The 21659-nt window shown below is 43.3% G+C and overlaps 1 protein-coding gene across 18 annotated transcripts in view; it reads right to left on the minus strand.

Annotated features, from left to right (window-relative positions):
- magi1b (membrane associated guanylate kinase, WW and PDZ domain containing 1b) overlaps positions 1 to 19877 on the minus strand; it is a 134367-nt gene extending 114490 nt beyond the window's left edge. For all 18 annotated transcript variants that reach the window (XR_015035832.1, XR_015035833.1, XM_085776139.1 and 15 more), the window contains exon 1: positions 19081 to 19877. Coding sequence is in view for 16 of the 18 variants with exons in the window: in XM_085776139.1 (XP_085632265.1) it covers positions 19081 to 19378 (298 nt within the window). In the remaining 2 variants the exon portion in view is untranslated. The remainder of the gene's footprint in view (positions 1 to 19080) is intronic.
- Between the last annotated feature and the right edge of the window lie 1782 nt (positions 19878 to 21659).

The raw sequence follows: 21659 nt of genomic DNA on the forward strand, positions 1-21659 counted from the left end.
TCACCTGCTGTGTGTCAGAAAAACATGACAGCACCACTAGAACAGTGTCAACACAGCCACTGTTTAGTGTGGGAACGCAAAGAAAGCCAGGCACCCAGGGCCCGGAGAGGAGGGGCCTCGAGGTGACACTGACCCAGGGACGGGAGGACAGGGTGACACGCCTTGAGGGCAAATGCCCCCGAGAGGTGGGGGATCCTCCTTGACCCGATGGGAGGAGAAGTGGAAGAAGAAAGGAGAGAGGGATGAGTATGAGAAAGGAAAGAGACTGAAGCAGAGCACATTACCCTGAGTTTGCTCTCATGTGATATAATTGGATTCCTGGCAATATAGTAGGCTTGGGGAAAAAGGATGGAGGACACTGAAGAGAGAGAGAAAGAGGGTGATGAGGGGGGAGGAGGAGGAGGAGGAAGAGGAGGGGCTCAGAGCGACACGGTAGAGGATTGATTTCAGTTTGAACGCTGGAATGAGTCTCATGGGAGGGGTGGTGAGGGGTGGTGGGGTGTGGAGGGTGTGGAGGGGTTGGTTGATGGAAAAGCATGGCCACTTTTGAGTTTGGGTCCTCGGGACTCCCTCGGCTCCATAAGTCCAAGTGAAAGTGACTAAAGCCGCTGCAAGAAACTATCCACACCCAAATTTTATGACCCACAGCAAAGTCTATTCAATCAGTGTAGGAGAAAGACAGATCCCCAGAGAGAGAGAGAGAGAGAGAGACTGAAATGAAGTTACGATGGGTGTGAGCTAAAATGCTAATGAGAGCAGAATGAGGTAATCTCTCCTCGTTTCTTTCTGGTTCCCACGACTCCAGACGCACAACTGCACAACCTCCGCTTGTAATTTCATTTTATGAAATGTAAAAAAAAAAAAATTGACTTGGCTCGACCACAGAAAAAGAGAGAATGCGCTGCTGCAGTGTCGGGCCGATGAGTGTGGTGGTGCAGCGTCTATGGAGCAGGAGCTGTGCAAATGCAGCCTGGCATGAAAATACAGACCATAAATTCACTCAGAATCTTTTATGTGCATGAGATCCTCCAAGCCTTGTTATACTGTAGTTAGTTGCCATCGACATGTCATATTAAAAGGGAAAAGATGTTGTCAGTTTGCGCTCGGAACAGCTGGAGAAAAGCCGACGTTGCCAGGTGAGCAGATCATCAAATGTTAAACATCCACGTCAGATGTTTCTCCATCTGGCAGCGCTCAACATGCACAGTTCCTCTGCAAGGAATCTCAACTATTAAGGGTCAATTTTTTTTTAAGCAAACATGCACATGGACGTATACTCTTGTCCTGCACCGCAATTAAACCTACATTGTCCTCTGCCTGTCATTCAGTCTCCTATAAATAGAGTGATGGGCTCTGTGGTTGACCTGAGCTCGGTGCTGAGCGTCAGGTAGACTGAAATACCTCCATGTACAGCTGGCGCTTAGCAGGGCAGAAACAAGTCAGAGAAATGGACCAGATGAGCAGGTACACAAACACATACACCCACACACACAAACACACATTCATATCTGGCCTCTCATCCTGTGTCTGCTCTAATTCATCTGAGTGTCAGGCAGATGGGAAATGTACAGCGATGTTCATGTGTGTGTTTCCCCTCACGTTTAAATGAAACTTCTAAACACAAGTTGGCTCTACCTCGCAGAGGGCGACTGTCTTAATGGAGACGAGATCTGCAACAATTTTGTGCTCAATCTGCAGAGACAAAGTTCAAACTCTCTAATTGAGAACCAAGGCACAAGTGTTAATGACAAAAAAAAACATATCCGCAGATGGCTGTGGTTGACATTTTGGGGGGCGAACAGTAGTTAAAAGCAGAACTATTGCTGACTCACATCCAACAAAGACACAATCGCCCGTGGAAAAGTGGTATCAAAATACAGAGCTGGCCTATGTTTAGAGCAGCAAAACAAAGTCACTTTAATGACCTTGTTTGTGCCTTTTGGCATACGATGATTTGGGCAACAGTAAAGAGCTGTATTTAGCCCACACACAATCATGTACACCAGGATACAGTTGCCAGCACGCTCACGTACATACACACACACACTGTGGTCAAGAGTCTGGATACTGAGAGAACAAAGCAACACATTTTTCCTCAGCTCTCTTTTACAATGGAGCGCAAAGCTATGACATCATTTGTTTAAAACGGCGTTCAGATATAACTCCCTTCCTAGCAACACTTTTCCTGTGGAAACATTAATGCTACTTTTCCCATATTTCCCCACTGCCCTTTCTGTGCAGCTCAGGCTTCCCTGACATTTGGCAGAGCGTGCTTCACAGTACGGCCTGTAAATGTTACACTTCTCATTGCGTTTCTATCTTGAATGAATTTACAATGGGCATACTGTGGTTGTAGCTTCCCAGCGATGATCACGCCTCTTTGGTTAAGCTTGATAAAAAATATTCACACGTGTATAATGACTGAGGTAAGTCATCATAAAACAGTTTGTCATGCTAATCCCTCGGCCTTCTCTCCTCTGCCGTAGATTAGTCGGAGCTGGGACTGGAGAGCGGCCGCCTGCCTATCGCTTATCTACAAGCAGGGTGAGTCTGTGAGGAACAAAGGTGCTGGGGGGGAGCACAGATGAATCCACTTCCTGAGGCTTTCTGGTAAAACCACATATTTCTGTTCGTGACTGAGAGGAATGGCAGGAAGCTTGTTTTTACTCCGACATACCTGCACAGAAACAAATCAACATATAGAAACATGTACTGTGCATTTTGTGATTGTGTGACTTTTGTTTTGACGCCATAAAACCTCATTTGGATCTACTCAGATGAAACCTACTGACTGCTCTGAACTGCTCAATAGCAGATATCTTATTGTGCTTTAAAGGGATAGTTCAACATTTTGGCAAATTGGCCCATTGCCATAACCCCTATAGTTTTAGGAGTAGGTTCACCTTAAATTGTCAGTGTAAGCTATTTTTAGAACGGCAGAACAGAGCCGCGAGCTGCTCAGAGCTACGCTAGGGAGGCTAATGGGATTTCTTGGTTTCCCTCATCAAACTCATCAAATACACAATCCAACAACTCCAAAACGCTCTCGTGGACAAGTTGTGACCTGCACATTCACCACGCTACGAGATAAGAATGGAACGTTACGAGACAGAGTTGTTTTCGAACTATCCCTTTAAACATACAAATGACTCAACTCTGGCACAGCAACCAACAGTAATCTACATCATCCATCAATCTGCTAATTATTTTCTCACTTAAAGAAGAATGCAAAAGGCAGAAAATGCCTGTTACAATCCCCTAAACCCCAAAGTGATGTTTACAGTTTCCCATATACGACTTAAACAACTAATCCATTATCAAACGATCTGTCACTGACTGTCTGCCACTAATTATTGCTTCATTGTTCCACACAGCCTGTATTAAATGATGCTATTTTTATTTGATAAAAACAAACAACACAAGCTGCAGACACACCAGTGAGTGTGGCAGAGCCTCAACTCCAACCAGATGTGCACAACAAGGCTGTTGTACCTCGCTGCCTGTGCAGAGAGATGGCAGGAATGTGGTCTGTCCGTTCTCAGACAGCTAAACAAAGTTATCTGCCTGCAACATCATGAGACTAAAAGCTTCTCCTCTCCCCACCACTGTTTATCTACCGCTTTCCAAATCTGTGTGTGTGTGTGTACGGGAAGATTTTATTTAGTAATCAGCCAAGCCCCTGGAGATGACCGGCGCCTCGGGATTTAGGACCCCGTTGCTGCGGCAACCAAAAGGTCACCTGACACCAATCACCTCAGACGTCATGTTTACACTCTCCAGATGAACAGAGGGGATAAGAGTGGAGGGACAGAGAGCGCTCAAGTGTGGTATTTAACCAGGGTAAAGACATGTCTGCACAGACTGTGGTTAGATAATCGATCTCTGTGAAGTGCCGTCTACAGTGAACACACACACACACACACACACACACACAAGCGCTGACACTTTACTATTCAAATGTCCGGTCTGCAAAAGGTTTAACTGCCCCCGAAGAATTTGAATACAGAGGGGAAGAGCCAGGATGCAGTGGGAATAAAAACAGGGGCGTGTGTGCGGGCGTGATCACATTTCCAGGAAGTGCAGCAGCAGCAGCAGCAGCAGCAGCAGCAGCCTCTCGTCTCTGATCGTTATCCCGCCCTCGTGACGCGTTCAGCTGCCCCCCCCCCGGTGCACCTGCTGACAGGTGTACTGGAGGTATGCAGCAGTTTCATCCCAACCTGTCTGACTGGTTCGGTTCAGTTATGGGGACAAGTGCCAATATACACCACTCTCACACTCAGACACACACACGAACTGTTTGAGAACAAGCCTGCTTTTCCAGGTGACTGATTAATCACTGATCATTAACGACAACTAATTCAGGAAGTTGCTTACAAAATGGTAAATCCTAATAAATCCTTTTGTCAATATAGTTCAAATCCACACTTGCTACTTCACGGATACCTGTGGCTGAAACTACCACTAAGTTTTAAAGGAACTGAATCCAATCTTTGTCCATTTATTGTGCCTTCATTCATTTTCACAAGAACTCACAAAGAATGGCTGACACTGGCAATGTTCCTCGGCTCGGCTAACTGATGGCAACACAGAGACCCTGTGACGATAAACAGCAAAACAGACCCGACTGGCTGTGTAAGATTCCTCCCATTCCTACCAAAAGGACAATGAACCGGCTGGGGCCACATGTAGCTAATAAAAACACCAACTCACTGGAGTTGCCATTTGTCGTATATGCTCTGGAGGGCAGAATGGAAAATGTGGAGCCTGCTCTAGAAAGTTGAAAATGACGGCGGTGAAAAGCCTGTTATCTGTGGCAGGTATCGTCACATTAAATCGGTCTGGCTCTGCAGAGTGACTGTAAAATACTCATAGAGCGCGATCAGACAAGTTCACGGTAATGGATGTGCATTTTGTAACGCATGCTCTACTTTTTGGAGCTGCAGTGACCACAATTTTGAATTGAAACTGGAAGTAAAATGTAATATGTGTTCAAATTTTGTAAATTGACACCATTAAAGCATGTCGAATTAGCATGAGTGAATTTTATAACTCACTCATGGATGTAGGGAACTTGATTTTCATTGATAATGAAAAGAACAGAAAGTCCCTTTTAAATGATTTCTGAGCAAAATCATTGTTTATGCCATTTCTTCACACATGGAACTTGTGATTGACATTTTCAGAGGATATCATCATGTCTGATGTCAAAGTCTAATACAATCCAGTTGTTTGTTTAGTTGTTATGTAATGTTAAATGTGCCATAAAATAATGTGATGTTATATAAATCTTTGTCTGATTTTTTCTAACTCTCAAACACAATACACATTTCACTGGTCTTAAAGTTCATTTTCTACTGATAGTAACAACACTACAGCAATGCAGGGACTTTTATGTATCTGCACCTTTAAATGAAGAAGAGACAACGCAAGGCAAGGCTGACCAATGAGGCTCACTGTGGTTTAATGGCACAGGCAGGGAGGGTGAACATGAATGGCTTTTTTATTTTATAATCACCAAACAAACAGAGAGTTGCAGGTTTGAGATGATAACCCTGTAATGTGCAGCACTGGTAGCTTTATGTTCGCCCATCTCATTGGCCCATTTGTATTTCTGCACTGAGAACAGAACACACCTCTACCAAACATTGTTGGGCTGCTCAGCACGTTCTCCAATTCCAAGTGTCCCAAACATGAACCTGCTCTACCCTCCAGAGCTGGAAATGTCAAGTGTAGCTCTGAATATCAACCAAAACAAAGAGCAGAGTGCACGCAGGCAACGCGGTGGCTTGAGAAAGGGACGCACGGGAATTAAAAGTTAGACCAACAGAGAGGCAACGGTGAAAATAGATCTAAAAAGAAAACTAAAAAAAACTGAACAATAACACTGAAAATGAGACAAGAACACAACAGTGCAGCTTGGTAACGTGTGACAATGGTGAAAATGACTCTTGCTTATCACAGTCATGCCCACTCTGCTTTTCCAGCTGTTCCCTGTGATAACATTGTTCTGAAGTGTGCGGTGCTTTCTGTGACCCCTGAGAGTCCGGGGACCGACACAATTCGGCGCTTGTAATAAACTCCCCGCAGCAGCAACTTTATCTGCAGCCGTGAGGAGGCCGACATGCCTGTCATCTGCACGGCTACAAAACCCCAGAGTCAGTGTGACAGAAAGAGAGTACTACTTGTCCGGGGTGAGTCAGCATGCAACTAGGCCACAATCCAGTTCCGACCGTCCCCTTATCATCCCATTTACATCACGAAGAATAGAAACATACCGCCCCTGAAAAGAAACAGTGCGGCGTGGCTGTGAGTACTCGGAGCCTAAGAGCCCCACAGGGAAATTAGATTTCTTGTCTAATTTATGAGCTCTGGAGCCCGGTACCGCCGGAGGACATGGGAGGGGGGTGGGGGGGCTTCTGTGTTCACCAGCCATCTTCTGCCTATTTGCGCCAGTGAGTTTTTTAAGAAAATAGGTGATTCTCCTATGTTCAACTGATTGGTACCATACATCAGCGTCATTTCACAGCAAGGTGCATAGAGTAGGTACTTCACAGTGAGGGGAGGGGCAGGTGCGTGGGTTTTTGGATAGGCAGGCAGTAGTAAGATGGATTTCAGTTGTTCACAGTCTAATTTCTGCACAAGCACAAGGCGTAGTTGTCTTAACTCCGACCCAATCTCCAGCGCTGATGAATGATGTCAGGTAGGTAAGTGTACTAGCGCTGGAAAAGTCAGAGTATATATACTGAGAACATGCATTTGAGTGGCAACCTTTAGGACTAGTAGCTAATAGCAGACCAGGTGAGAACAACGTTCCCATGAGTATGAAAATAAACTTCATTAATTTTGAAGTGTATATCAGGACGTTGTGTCCTGATGTAAATCCACAGACAGGGGGAAGTTGTAGGGAAGGTGTAGAGGCATTTGGAGTCACACAGGGGCTAATAAAATAACTGTCAGTGACACACAGCAGACACCTGAGAGACTAAAATACTGATCTGGGCCAGCCCCAGCTATGTAAACAGAGCATTCCTGAACAGTACAGACTGCAGGGAAACAGTGGTGTGTGTGTGTGTGTGTGTGGGAGGGAGAGAAAAGTGAGACGGGGAGACAACATCTCAGCATGTAAACTTTAGGGTACACTATATATCCGTATTCTCTAAGCTTTTAATGTGAAGCTGCAGTGACAGTACCTGGGCAATTACTGACAGACAAATAGCAATTACGAGCCAGCAGACACAGGCCTGCTCAGTTGACCCAACACACATCAATGATGGCCACATAAAAGCCTTGTGAATAGTATCAACAGGGTGCAACGTGTGGTAAACGTCAGCCTTAACAAAACCTCCATCAACAGCGGCGACAGTCAGTCAGTCAGTCAATCAGTCAGTCAGAGCGCTGCTAAACAGTCATTTGATCAACTGAAAATACAGGCATGACAAGTCCTGGAGGGTCTGTTTGGTAGCACAGCAACGGCTAGAAGTTACTGTTTTTTTTCCTGTAGAGTATATTTAAATTTTTATGAGGCCTGTGTTTTGCTTTAATTACAAGTACAAAGTCTGCAGGGACTGCGTCTGGCATTTGTTTACAACACTTTACGCGTGTAATGGCTGTTTCCACTTGAAATATTAAGATTTGAATATAAAGCCAAACTTCTCCATCCTGGAACATTTGTTTTGTGGTCTTGAGTCTCTATATAAGATCAGACATGAAAGAAAACCTCAGAGCAGCAACATACTGCTTATAAAAGATATGTCACCTCATCAAAAACTATAAATGATATTGTTGTGAAGCCACAAACAATTTAAATGAGATTGGGAAACACAATTCTGACAGAACAGCACTAACATGAGCTCCATTACACCTCTCTGCTGCCTAAAAAGTCACCATCATTTACACGAGTTGGCCAAACAGTCCATATCTATATACTATATATAGACATGGAGCTGTATTTGTCTGGTATGTCCTATAAAATAGTAGTAGAAGTATTCTTGAATGAAAGACACAGTAAAATGGCATGTTTTCTTTTAAGTACAGCTTTCTTCTGAATTGGGTTTAACTCCATGTCAGAATCATTCAGGAGAGGCACATGATGGCTGTGAAGTTAAAAGAAACACACTTCCTCCCTCCCAAAGGAAGAGGATTATGATAATTATGTGAGATTGCAAAGTAAAGGTGTGAAGATTTACATAAAGAGTAAACACCGTTTAACTTCAAAAAGAGAATGAGCTCAGACAACAACAAAAAAAAAATCAGCATCAATTGTGTCTTTAGCTGAGCAAACCACCAATTAACACATCAAAGTGATATTAAAGCCAAACATTAATCTTTGCTTCAATGTGTTTTTCATTATTAATTAAAAATATGATACGCCATTACATCATTTACAGGCTGATGGAGTAAACGGTAATCAATCAATAAATTATTTTTTTTGTTTTTGTATTTGCTTCCATACCGTCTGAATCCAGTTAAGGAGCTTGAGAAGTCAGAGTGATGTGGCTCAGCTGCTGACACCGACGTATGCAGGGTGGCAGAGTTGTCACATAAACAGACGTCACTTCAAGACACTAGACATCAACTTCTGTGACTGATGCCAACAGTGGAGGGAGAAGATGGACACCGGTGACCTCTTAATTAAGACTCAATCCTTCCTCTGTCTTTGCTAATTAGTCTCCGCTTGTCTAATTAAGATTCTATCAGTAAGCCGCCACATTTTATTCACTGTACTGGTTTAATGAGGCCTTTACAGTCAATGATGGGTGTGTGGTGCAGAATGAGGACAAAGTCTCTCTATTGTAGTTTTCAAACGATAAGTGTACTGACCTTTAAGTGCTCATATACTGACCTTTATGTTTCATTATCAGACAATCGAAACACACACAATGTAGCAGTGTAAGTCAGTGCTGCCATGGTGCCACCAAGGCTGTTGAAGCAGCCAACCAGTCTCACTGTACTTCCAACACTATAAGTCCAACTACTTGGACTTGGAACAGGTGGCAACACAAACCCCAAGCTGTATGTCCAAATCCAGTTAGTACGAGCCCAGGATGAGAGGAACTCCTCAGACAGACATATTCACCCCAGCGTGGCCCACATTAACTGTATGAAACAAGTCATGAAGGAGGTGGCGATAAAGGATTAGGCCTGCCTCCGTCTTCAGTGTTTTGTCCCTACAGCTTGATATAATCAGGACCACACACACACACACAGACACTCGACAATTTCTGTGGTTTTCGCCATGTAATATATTTCTTTGTGTTTTTTAGCTGGCAGATTACAGAGAAAAGTCAACAAGTCAAAATTATACCAAAACCTCTTCCAAAAATCAGCTTTAAACTTTGCCCAAACTGAGGTTTGCTTTTACTGTGGGAGACAAACTCAGTAGATTTGGACCTATTCTGCGTGCAATTTTCGCCGAAACTCCTGCAGTTTAAATACCTCTGATGGTTAGCAACAATAGCAAATAGGATTTCACATTAAGCCTTAAAAGAACTCATGATAAAAATTGAACAGACAGTCTGTGGAACAGAGAGCTGACATTAACTACACAGCACAATCCCTCGAGTATCTCAAATAAAGAACATTAAGTAAGTAGTGCACAGAACCATTGTCTTCCTACTTTGGAATCTCGATCTCTTCTTTTGTTCTTTTTCTGGCACAAATCAGTCTAAACCACTGAGCCCAATCAGTAAAAAAACTTAAGATTATGTTTGTGCATTTTAGCTGACCAGACGGGCAAGACAGACCAGACCAGTTTTGTGTGTGGTCCCCTCAATAAATCAAATCATTTGGTGTGTACACCACTAAGTTGAGCAGGCATGAAACTACTGGAAACAATAGAGGTTTACTGTGAGTGGTACAAGTGGTGATTGAGTCATGCAGCGAGTGCCCAGCTCTGGGGGGGGGGGGACACACGGGAACAGCTGGTGCGCAGTCATCACGCGGGGGCCACACACTTCGGCACAGTCCGGATATCACATAGTTGTGATAGCAGTTACACACTTGGCCCTTAGCTGCTAACCAGTTATTACTGAACATCTATCAGCACCGGGAGGCCACCTGGGAGGCTGAGGACACAGTATCTACCCTGCCATCAGAAGAGATTACCAAAGCCATTTGGTGTCCTGAAGGCTTCCAGCTAACCGCGGGACATGCATGCTTTTTCAATCAAGGGCTGCTTAAACGATGGTCACCATCACACACACAGGCTGATATTTCCAGATGGGAGAACTGCAGGCATCCTCCTCACTGTGCTCAGGCCGTGCACAGAGAAAAGTTCAGTTTTAAGTTCCACGTCTCATAGCGAGTAACTTTGATGAGAGCAATTTCCTAAACAAACAGTCATTTCTGACACATATATAGCTGTTATCGTCCCAGAGGGAATAAGGGCAGTAATGTATGACTGACCACGTAACCTACACATCAACTGGCCTTAGCAACAGTATCTAGGCATGCCATGGCGGTGCTGCCGAGCTTTGAATGTCTACATATGCTGAAGCAGTGAACAGCAGTCTGCAGAAACAGTGATTCTTCATATGTAGAAGAATCACTATAAAATAAAATAAATAAATAAAACACTAGAGAAAATGTAGCTAATAGGAATTAATGCAACAGTGTTTGTCTGAAAACACACTGAATACAGCCACCTAGATTACAACAGAACTAACTTACCTAACCCATAATTAGCTCTAAGGTCAAGAAGCATTTCATTATCTCCACCAAGGAGGTTATGTTATGATTTTACTCTTGTCTATTTGTCAGCAGAATTACATTTAAAAAAGAAACTTTCTGGAATGATGATCCATATATCCACAATATTAAATATTATTATTAGCTTTGCTGATTTGGCATTTATAGCAAGTTTACAGCAACTTCACTAAACTCATTATCCAGGAGAGATTTGCATTTACACAACACACTGGGCGGTTCTCAAAGTGAGCATCCTTTTATCTCTAATGTTAAATGTTAAGCATAATGTTCTTAATACAAACAGCAAATCTAACCCTTTGTCTTTCGAGTGCGCAAACTATTTCAACTCATGCAGCCAACATTAGCTTTATTAACCTGTCAGCTACCAATAGAATCTGCTAGCATCACCAGAACAAGCTATAACAAACTGCTGATAAGTAAATGCTCCACAGAGGAATCTCTCAACACATCCATCACTTTGCTACCAAACTCTAATGCACACCATCAACCTGTCTTCCCTTTAGATTTCAGCCATAATCCACTACACACTCCCTTCACAGCAACTACCATCCACATAAAGCCATCTTCTAATGCTTTACCACACACTGTCAGCCATAACTGCTGTGAAGTGACCTGTTGAGCGATTTCTTTTCATAAGGGGACTTAAGCAGGGGGAAAAAGGGACAGGGTGGGTGTGGGGGGGGGGGAACTCAGTTAGAGCAAGGCTGCCCCTTAATAAGAGCCACATCACAATTCCTCCTATATTCAGGCGACAATGAGTGTGGAGAGAATAGATGAAGACTTGAGAGGGGAGAGATAAAGAGAGCAAGACAAGATGAATAGAGCGACGACAGATGAGGAGGAGGAGGAGGAATAAGGCTGTGTGGCTCAGCAAGGCATTGTTGTGTGCTGCATAATTGCCACTGCAGGAAGACCCCGGGATTTTGGTGCTTGTGAGTGTGTGTGTGTGTGTGTGTGTGTGTGTGTGTGCATGCGTGCGTGTGTGCGGCTGTGTGGTGTGTGTGTGTGCCTTACAACTGCGGACAAACAAGACTAGTGTCTAAATCCTCTTAATCAGGGCTAGACCGTTCTCTAAACCTGTAGATACTCTCTTGTTTTGTCTGCGCGCACACCAAAATGTGCGTGTGTAAGCTTCCCAAAGACTTTACATTAATGGGATTTGTGTAAACAGAGCCTCAGGCCTCGACCGCAGCGCTATTAAGAAGGTAAAGAAAAGAAAAAAAGAGGCAGACTGGGAAAAGAGATACCTTTATATCTCAAGGAGCCGGAGAGATTGAGTATAGATTTTTTTTGGGATGCAACCACAACTGGAAAGATAACAAGCTGGCAATTGCTTTAACAACAACAAATTAACTCCATGTAAGCTTCTAAGTGTCTTTTTACCATCTTGTAACACAAGAAGTCAAATATGCAGCACAGTAATATAACAGAAACACAAGGCGGAGAGGTCTGGAGATCTGAACTACATGTCTACATTCCCTGCTGATTTACAGAGAACTTATAAAACCTTTAACTTTTCAAGACTCCAGTATAAAGCTTTTTTTTTTAGCACATCCACTTGCTCCTGGGTCTCTAGTCTCAGTCATATTAATAATAATGCCCTCAGCCAGTACCGATCCCATCATTTTGCTGCCTATAGTTCCCTGCTGCAGACATTACCACATCTCATCACAGTTTAACAGTAGCAGAGCTGACAGACAGACTTGGCCACGTCAGCCTGTCTAACACGCACTGAGGCTCACATACATTCACACACACAGACAGACATAGCTATTATCTGCAGGCATGCATCTGATCCCATTCCTGACTTCACACAGTATAAAGCAGAGAGCTGATCATGCTCAAGGACTTCATGCACAATAAAGGCCGGAAGAGAGAGACAGTCAGCTTCTTGCGACGAGGCTGCAGGTTTTGGGTCTTACTATAAAATTTCATCACTCGTCGTCTATATCACATTTGCAGCATTTACCGTTCAAAAAGGTGATCCGTGATTCTGGTTCGAATAGCAGTTGTAAATCTGAAAAACGTATGGTGCTATAAATCGTGAGGAGCAACTCAACACACCCCATTCACAAATTTCAAAAATGCATTGAGAGCCTGAGTCAGATTCCACACCCTCACAGATCCATCAGATTGTTGTTCCACATCCTCCTCTCTACTCCTGTCCTTCCACGCCAACATGTTTCAGCTGTTTTCAACCATTTGAATGCCTGAGTAACACATCCATCTGCTATTTAAAGTTCAAAGATATTAATATAAGTAGCTTCATATATAACATCTGTACCGACAAAGATAGATGCTGTCGTTATTGGACACAGATGTCTTCAAGCAGGATTAGTCCTCGATGGGAAACACCATAATACTTCAGTGTAACGCTTCTAGAAGGGGATGATGATGATGATGATGAGCTTGATATCTCGTGGAAGATCGGATTTTTTCATTTCATTTTGTGAAATTTCTGTGGGCTTTCGAGGGAAATAACTATTTTGCAGCGAGCACAGTAGATCAGTAACGGGATATTGTCGTCAAGTGACTGTACACAAAACCCTCAGAAAGTGGTTGTACCATTCAGTTACTCTTTCAGCAGCTGAAACAACATGAATACTTTCAGGATCTTAATTCTCTGGGAAAAAAAAGAAAAGCCTTTGATTAAGACGTCCACCGCTCTGAGGTTGGAGGCTAATTTCTCTAAAACAGGAACCCGCCGTGCCTCCCAGCCTCAAGGATTATGCTAACCAGGCAGTCAGAAGGCCGCTTGAGAAGATTTGTCAACTCGTCCCACACTTTGACTAGGTTAACAGTTACTTTCAGTACTGAAACCACAGCAGCCTGGTATTAAGCTCAGGGTTTTAATTTCCCTGTGTATTCTGACACACATAAGGGACTCATCGCCTCATGGTCTGACAGATGGGAGAGAAGAAAAAAAAGCGAAGCGCGGTAAAATGCCTCCCTGCTACAAATCCACAAGAACTGACCGCTGAGAGAAGAAAAGAGAGTGGTGACAGATTTCCTCAGGACGGATTTGGTATTATATTGAAAGGGTCTCATGGGGAAACTGTCGGTGATCTCTTCACCTACTTCCTCAGGAATAGCTACAACAGCTATAAAAGCAACAGCTGCCTTAAGGAACTCTGCAGATGTTTTGATTTCATTCAGAAAAACAGCAAATCGGAACATCGTGTAAGAAGTGTTTCGAGGTGAACCTGATGTTCCTGCTCTTCATAACTCTTTTAAGCAACTTCTGGTCTAAATCCCGCTGCTCTGCTGTGTGCACAAAACACACACACACACTATTTGAGGACAGTGAACAGGAGCAGTCTTCAAAGGAAAACCAAAGGGAACAGGCTGACTGCTTCCACCCGCCTAAACCGAACTCTCTATCGTAAATTAGTTGGCCTCTCTCTTCCTCTGACAGAGTGTGTAACTCTGAGTGCCAAGTGTGACCAATTCCCATTCACACTCCATACAGCGGCCCACACTTGAGCTAATTAGGGTAAGAAAGACGATTCTTCCGTAAACAAGAGGAAAGACTGCACACATGTGCATATGCACCTCTTTAGTGGGATTACAAAAAGCAGTGCATTAGTGAGACAGCATTTCATGGTCTATTTAGCTGGTAACTGAGTGTCCCTCCAGTGTATTTAAATGCAGAGCTTAAGCAGAGCGCCGACACACATTAACACAAATTCACCTCAAAGTAGCTTATACTGTACACATGTGACTTCTATCTCTCCCTCTCTCTCCCTCTCTCCCACCGTCAAACACACATACACACACTCGCATAAAAACACACACTCTGAAATTGAAGCCAGAGATCTTTCCTAAAGCCAGGCTATAAGGGAGGAAGTGGAGTCGTTCCACCGGCTGTCAGAGAATACAAAGGTGGAAGAATGGTTGGCGCAAGGAGGGGTGTCCGACTTCCTGCTGAGAGACAGGAAATAAACACTTCCATATGCACTCTCTGCCAGAAACAGTCAAACATACACACACACAGTGTAGAGTTAACGTAGTAACAGTGTTGTAAATCTGAGCAGGGCCTAGTTAGCCACTCAGTCTGCCGCGTGATAAAGAGAATTTTTCCTGCTTCAAAAAATTTATAGTGAGTAAGTCCTCATTCATCATACCAGCTCAATAATATAATGCAGTCGGGAAAGAAATACGCTCCTCCAAAGCTGTAGCATCCTGGTTCCTGATTGGTCAGGATTGGAATCAGGTTTTTACGTGAAGAGGATTCAGATTTTGTGTGTGTGTGTGTGTGTGTTTGAACATTTTCAAATGCAGCAAATCCTGTTGATTTGGGCGACGCGCACACGGCATACCTCCTGCCTGGGGAAACCCATGACCTCTCAGCCACTGTGCCATATTTCATGTCCAGATAACACAAGCACTCATACACACACATTTGTGTGGATCGTTGCAGGCTAGAACTTGATATTATCACAGATAACCCTCAACTAAATTACACTGAAGCTTGAACTTAGGGGATAACAGCGCCCATCCTTCTGTCCACATGAAGATATACAGCACATAAACACACAGACACACACACTATCATCCAAATTTCCCTGATTATTAACACAGCCGACATGTGTGCTACCACCACAGAGAGCATGACACTAATCTGCTCTCAATCTCAAACCTCTCTGTTGTGATTGTGCATTTGCACAAGCATGTGTTCACGCGTGTGTATCCGTGGTGTTAGCCTGAGATCATTTTGCATATGTGGAGCAGTAGGTCATCATCTTATGAAGATTATCCCTAAAGAAGTTCCAGGGGTTTATCAGATTGACAAGTCTTATCATAATGGGAATTTTTCTGTTTGCAAACACGGCACTCGTGTCATTTTAGCACGTATCTGTGTATGTGTAAGTATAAAACACTAACAGCTACATTTGGAGAGCCACTTTGTGACTCTGTTTTTAAAAGTGCTATGCTAATGAAGTTGGTTACTTGTTTGAAAAGCATGCAAAGTAAGAGTGGGTGTCAGTGTTTATGTGTAATTGCCCCTAATGTCTTTTTCCCACAACTTCAATTCAGTCAATGGACTTGTCCTGGTTTGGGATAAGGGTGTGTGTTCGGCAGTGAGTGTGTGTTGTTTCTTTTTCACTGATACCCAAAGTAAACATTACAATCTCTGCAGTAGCACTGGTTACAGCGTCCTATCAGCTCAGTCTCACAGGTCTGAATGGACAGCTGGAGGTCTCCACCTGACACCTCTCAACACGTTTTCTTCTGCTCCGTAGGACTTAGTGAATACATCGCAGCAGTACCTCTCCTCACATCTCCTTTGATGAAAGTGAGAATATGACACAAGCTCCTGGTAAAATTAGGTCACTCAGATTTTTACAGATGGCCCTTGTTGCCAAGCATATTTTCCCAATTAAGGCTGATTAGAGAGGGAAATTCCCAGACAGCGTGAATTATTAAAAGCTTGAAATGGAATCTGGTCATGTGACATCGTATGGGCTCTGACACCCGACATCCCCAGATGGATCCCTAGGAAAAAAAAAAGGGGGTGCTAGCTGGGAGCAATGAGACTTCTGATTGGCTGAAAGTAGGAGTTTCCTCCTTTTGTTTAAAGTCATTTCAAACTGCAGATAGAACAGAAGCGTGCACACAGGATGATGATACATGCACTGAATTTTTTCTGGGCTTGGCAAACAGGCGATTCACTCCAAAGTATTCACAAGACAAGAGTGCTAAACAAAATGACCAAACATTTCCCTGTTTACATTTGCTGGAATAAGAAAGATTCCAGAAAGCTCTCTGAAAGCAGCACGGGCCAACAAAAAAATGCACCACTTGGCAGTGGCACTATGATTTATTTACTGCTGTTTTCCCCCTGTGGCAAGAGTTTCATCAGAAAACATTACCCATGCAGTCCCTGAGAGGGAGAAGGTGAGCTACCTGAAGAATCACCTGGAAACAAGAAAATAAAAGTGCTTTACCATGAACAAAAATACAAAAATAATTTTTGAGCTGTTAAATAAAGCTCCAAAAACTGCAAACCTTACCCACTCAGGTGTCTTTCACTCATTCTGCCTGATCAGATCACCTTACAGGACTGTGTGGGTGCGTACACTCGTCCTGCTGTGACATTTCAAAATGTCACAGTAGGAAAAGCACGGGTGCAAATAATGAAATTAATGACGGTCCTGGTACTGTGCATGCAGGTTGACTGTCACACTGTTGTGACTTACTGGGACACTTGAACTACTGAACCTGAGCAGAGCCGTCCGTAATGTCATTATCAACACCTATAATGAGTCAAAAGGTCTGCTGATAGAGTTCCAATGAGATCAGTGGAATCACTCCATGACTGTACCGCTCAACCTGAGTCCAATTAGTGAAAACACCTGTGAGCTGGAACTTTACATTTCCTTTTGTCTGTGCTTAATTGTGGCTTAAAGGTTAAGTTGCTAAATACAGTATTTCCAACTGCATGACACAGTTAAAGGGATACTTCACCCAAAATCAACAATTCGCCAATTTTCTACTCACCATCATGCCAAGGAAGGGTTCAGAGAACTTTCAGAGTTATCAAAACGCTTTTGGAGTTCCAGGTGGGGTCCGGCTGGCAACAGATTTACATATAATAGCAGTGCATAGTGCTCACTTTTGAATCGTCCAAAACACACACTATGAAACATCCAAATAGCTCCATACTGCTCGTCTGTACTGACCCAAGGCTAAAAACAGAGATCAAATTATTTTTTTACGAACAACTTTTTCATGTGGCGGCTTCAGGACACTTTGGTCAGTACAGACAAGCAGTATGGAGGTATTTGGATGTTTCATAGTGTGTGAAAAGTGAACTCTATCTGCCGCCATATATTGCCAGCCAGACCCCCCCTGGAACTCCAAAAGCGTCTTGATGACTCCGAAAGTTCTCCAAACCCTTCCTTGGCATGAAGGTGAGTAGAAAATTGGTGAATTGTTGATTTTGGGTGAAGTATCCCTTTAAGGATTTTCTTCCATATGAGACAGCAGGTGATTGTACATATCATCAGTCACAAAAGAGGAACTAATCTGTGCTATATGTTGGTGCAGTAACAGTTAGCACACAACTTCTCTGTGTGTTGGCCTCTTATACAACTCTGGTATTGTCAGAGCTGCACTCTGTTTTCCTACTAACTTGATGTTATTCATAACACTGACCTGAAATTAATGTGGCAGCACTTTTATGTTAAATTCTGCCTCCTCAGAACAGGCCCAGTCAACAGAGCTGGAGGCGTTCACAGGTTATAAATATGTGAAACTGTCCTTGAAGAGTTGCTGCTCTTTTGTCCGTCTCTACAGGATGTTAGTGTGGCCCAGGCTGGCTCCGAGCATCCCTTCAGCAGTCTGCTTTACCACGCTGGGAACCTGTCAGGGTGGCTCAGTGTCAAACTGCCAAGCCCTGCTGAGGCTAGCTGACCATAAACGAGCCAGACCAGCCACACTGGCCTGATGTTCAAGTTTCTGCTATAGGTGCTGCCCGATATCCACGCTCCTGTTTCTGTCATTCATGTAAGGTGTCAGACGAATCACCAGTCTAGCCAGTTTGAGGAGATGATAGATAGATGCGGTAAGAAGACGGCTGATAAGACACCACCCAAAGCAAGGCAGGATTTTCTCATCATCTGAATGTTAAGTAGATGATATCTAACATAATCTTTGTTTCATAAGTGTCTGACTTCTTTTTAATATTCTATCCTAAGGAGTCAGGATGTAGCCTAACCAGGATGGCTTATTTCTGTTTAAAGTATTGGGAGTGACACCTGTTCAGGGTTTGGTTATTTCAGGTGGTGACTGGAAGCTAAAATAACCTACCATAAGCTGTCACATTTATTTGGAAAGGATTCTTCACAGTTAAACCATTTCAAAGGGGTTGGTATGGAGACAGGACAAAAAGGAAAGCTGAATAAACACTGTGTGAGCCTATGTTGTTTCCATCTCCCTGGGACCGACAGGTGGCATTTTCTCAACGGAGGACAGTGCAAAACCAAATCTCATTCAAAAATCTGTCAATTCATCGAAGGCTTGCACAGACTTACACAATATCATGACTCCCTGAAGTTTCACCCACAACTCACACCAGTACGATAAATTACATTTCTCTCAACAAATCTTTTTTTTTTTAGTATTTTAACAACTTGAGGGTTGAACTCCTCACTGGAGGCAAAGCCAATTTAAAGTTTCTCTTGTCATACATGTTTAAGCTTATTTGTGCATTGTATCCAGGCCGAAATGAAAAGCCCTTCCTTCTGTTGAAGAAAAAAAAGACTTGGGTCTGAAATTTCCAATCCGTGCCACTTCCCAATAAACTGAGCAGCAATAAAGTGCAAAAGACTAAAGGGAGTTTAGCGCGTCGTCGCCTCCTCTGGTCCTTACCTTGCCTGACAGTTTTCAACCTGACGGGACCTTTGCAGTTCTTTATCACTGTCTGCACGTCGTACAGGGGTAATCCCGAGATGGAGAGGTTCTCCACCTCCAGCAGCAGCTCTCCTTCATTTAATTTTCCACTTTTGTAAACCACCGCATCCTCGTTAAATTGCCCGATGTAGGCGAACTCTCCGTTTTCCGCGCCGCCTCGCAGTGGCACGTTCAAGTCACCACGGGCATCTTTGGAGAGAGAGATCTCGTTCACTCTGGTGGTCCAGTGGTTTTTCTTGAGCGCGGGTTTGGACATTGTTGAACAGTTAAAAGCCGACACCGAACCGAGCGGGCTCTGAAGAAACAGTCACGGCAGAAAAAGTCGACTTGTATCCGAGTGAAGCGCAGCAAACTTTCTTTCTCTTCCACAGAAACATGAGCGCCTCTGACCGCCGAGTCCCACCGCTGTCCCGGGGCGACAAATCAAGCCATTCCCGGTGACACTGAAGTCACTCTGTACTGTCTCAATATTGTTTAATCATTTTTCTTAGCATCCCCAGCACTTTAATCCTCCTTTATCGATGTCATCTTACATCTGCCCCGGTCCCACCTCCACTTATTAAGTCCTCTCTGCTCCTGTAAACTCGCTTTAAATGGTGTTTTCGGTGTCGTGGCCGCTTCACGGTGGCTCTGCTTCCTCCTCTCCCTCCTCTCCGTGTCACTCCGCTCACTTTACCGGCAGCTGTCACCGTCTCTCTGCTCCTTTAACCAGGTACGACGCTCTGGTGTGTTTGGCTGAATCTCATTCCCACTCTGGGCTCTACCGTGGCGCTAATGTGTTGCTGTTCGTGCTGCATTCACGTGCTGTCGGGAATTTAGAGCTCTAGATGGGGGTCACACAAATTACCCACTGCCAGTGAGGCTACAGACTTGTTATGATATCTACATTTTAGTATCTGTAGAATATAAATGTTATTATATTCTATTCTTAAGTGTGAAGTGTGCAGTAGTCTAGGCTATCATACGATAATAATATTTAACTTTATAGGGTAGGCCTAACTGGCATTGTTTCAGACCACAGATCATGTGAATTCATTCATTAAATGTAATGAAACTGAGACTGTGTTTCTTATGATTACAAGTGGCTGAAGTAGATATATTTAGGCTACATGTGAATGGAAAAAATCATGACATCTCATTAAAAATGCAAATAGCCTACATATTATTTTATAAATGATAGCCTATAATAACCCAGGCAAATAATAATAAATAAAAAGAATCAACAGTAAACGCTCATGGATACATGTCCTGGTTGTTATATCTGGTAATTCTAAGTAAAAGCTGTGGTGAAGTCTGTCCAGTGGGAAACAGTGGCAGGTTTAAGTTTGGAGTCCGGGAAGACGGATCCTACAAAGAGCACTGAAAGGCAGCAATATTAACACGCGCATGCGTACGGCTTAAAGCAGAGAGGGCTACTTGGCACTACCTTCCTCACCAATGAGCGTTTGGCTTCCCCTAAAAGTAGTGGCTGGGAGTCATGTGGATATTTTAATCAAACTATTACATTTAAATATAGTTGTTGATTAAATTTTCTCATGAAACAAATACTGTATTGTAAATGTCTTTCTCTGAAATTGTCAGATATCCATTTTGCAAATATTTGCTTGTCTGAGGAAAGTTGTCTTTGAGACTTTGAGCTGATACTCAAATAAAACGAGTCGTCTTTTCAACAGAATTGAGATAATGACTGTGCTGTGTAATTTGGTAATCACCTTCGTCAGTCAAAGTATCGAGGTCTGTGATCTTCCTGCCTGTCTGGATTTTTTGCATTTCAGGTCAGACGGGTGACAGTGACACACGAAGTTGACATGTGAGATAAACCTCCCTACAAACAGAAAGTGTGTTGGTGTTTATGATCTTGGCACAGAAGTTGTACATTATGAGGTCATTAGAAACTATACAATTACCATCCATTCTTGCTCCTCCTGTTCTTCAAGTGAAGGGGAAAGAGGTGGTTAGCGAGTCACAAATAGATAGAGAGAGAGAAAGACCATTATTTTCAGCATGTTTATGATCAATAGCTACCAAGAGGCAATGAAAGCAACATGATAAAGACAATGATACAGATGGACAATCAGCTGGACAGACAGTGAGCTAAAACAGCAGGGATGAATACTCTGCTTCATCAGATGGGCCAGGCCTCTCACCTTGGAAGCAGCAGATGAGCTTTTCCCAACCTAAAAATAGCAGTCAAAGTACTCTTGTTCCCATGGGAAGAAAACCCATTGGCCTGGATGGGACAGGAAATAGTAAGTGAGCTTTTAAGCCTGAAACCTTACAACTTTTCCCTATCTTCATTGGTTATCAGCTGCTCATACATGAAATGCATGTTTAATATTTATTCAGTTCATTGCAGTCCCCATCCTCAGGAAATTCTCCTTGCAGGCAAGTGGCTAACAATAAACATTAATATAGAAAAGTTCTTAAAACATAACACAGGACACAAGCGTCATAAATTATGAATGTCTTCATTCATCTACAGAGCACCATTAACTAAACAGCACTAACACTGCATTTCTAACTATCCTATAAAAAAT

Source organism: Trachurus japonicus, chromosome 5 (assembly GCF_045865225.1).
Source record: "Trachurus japonicus isolate A0001 chromosome 5, Traja_1.0".
Lineage (NCBI taxonomy): Eukaryota > Metazoa > Chordata > Actinopteri > Carangiformes > Carangidae > Trachurus > Trachurus japonicus.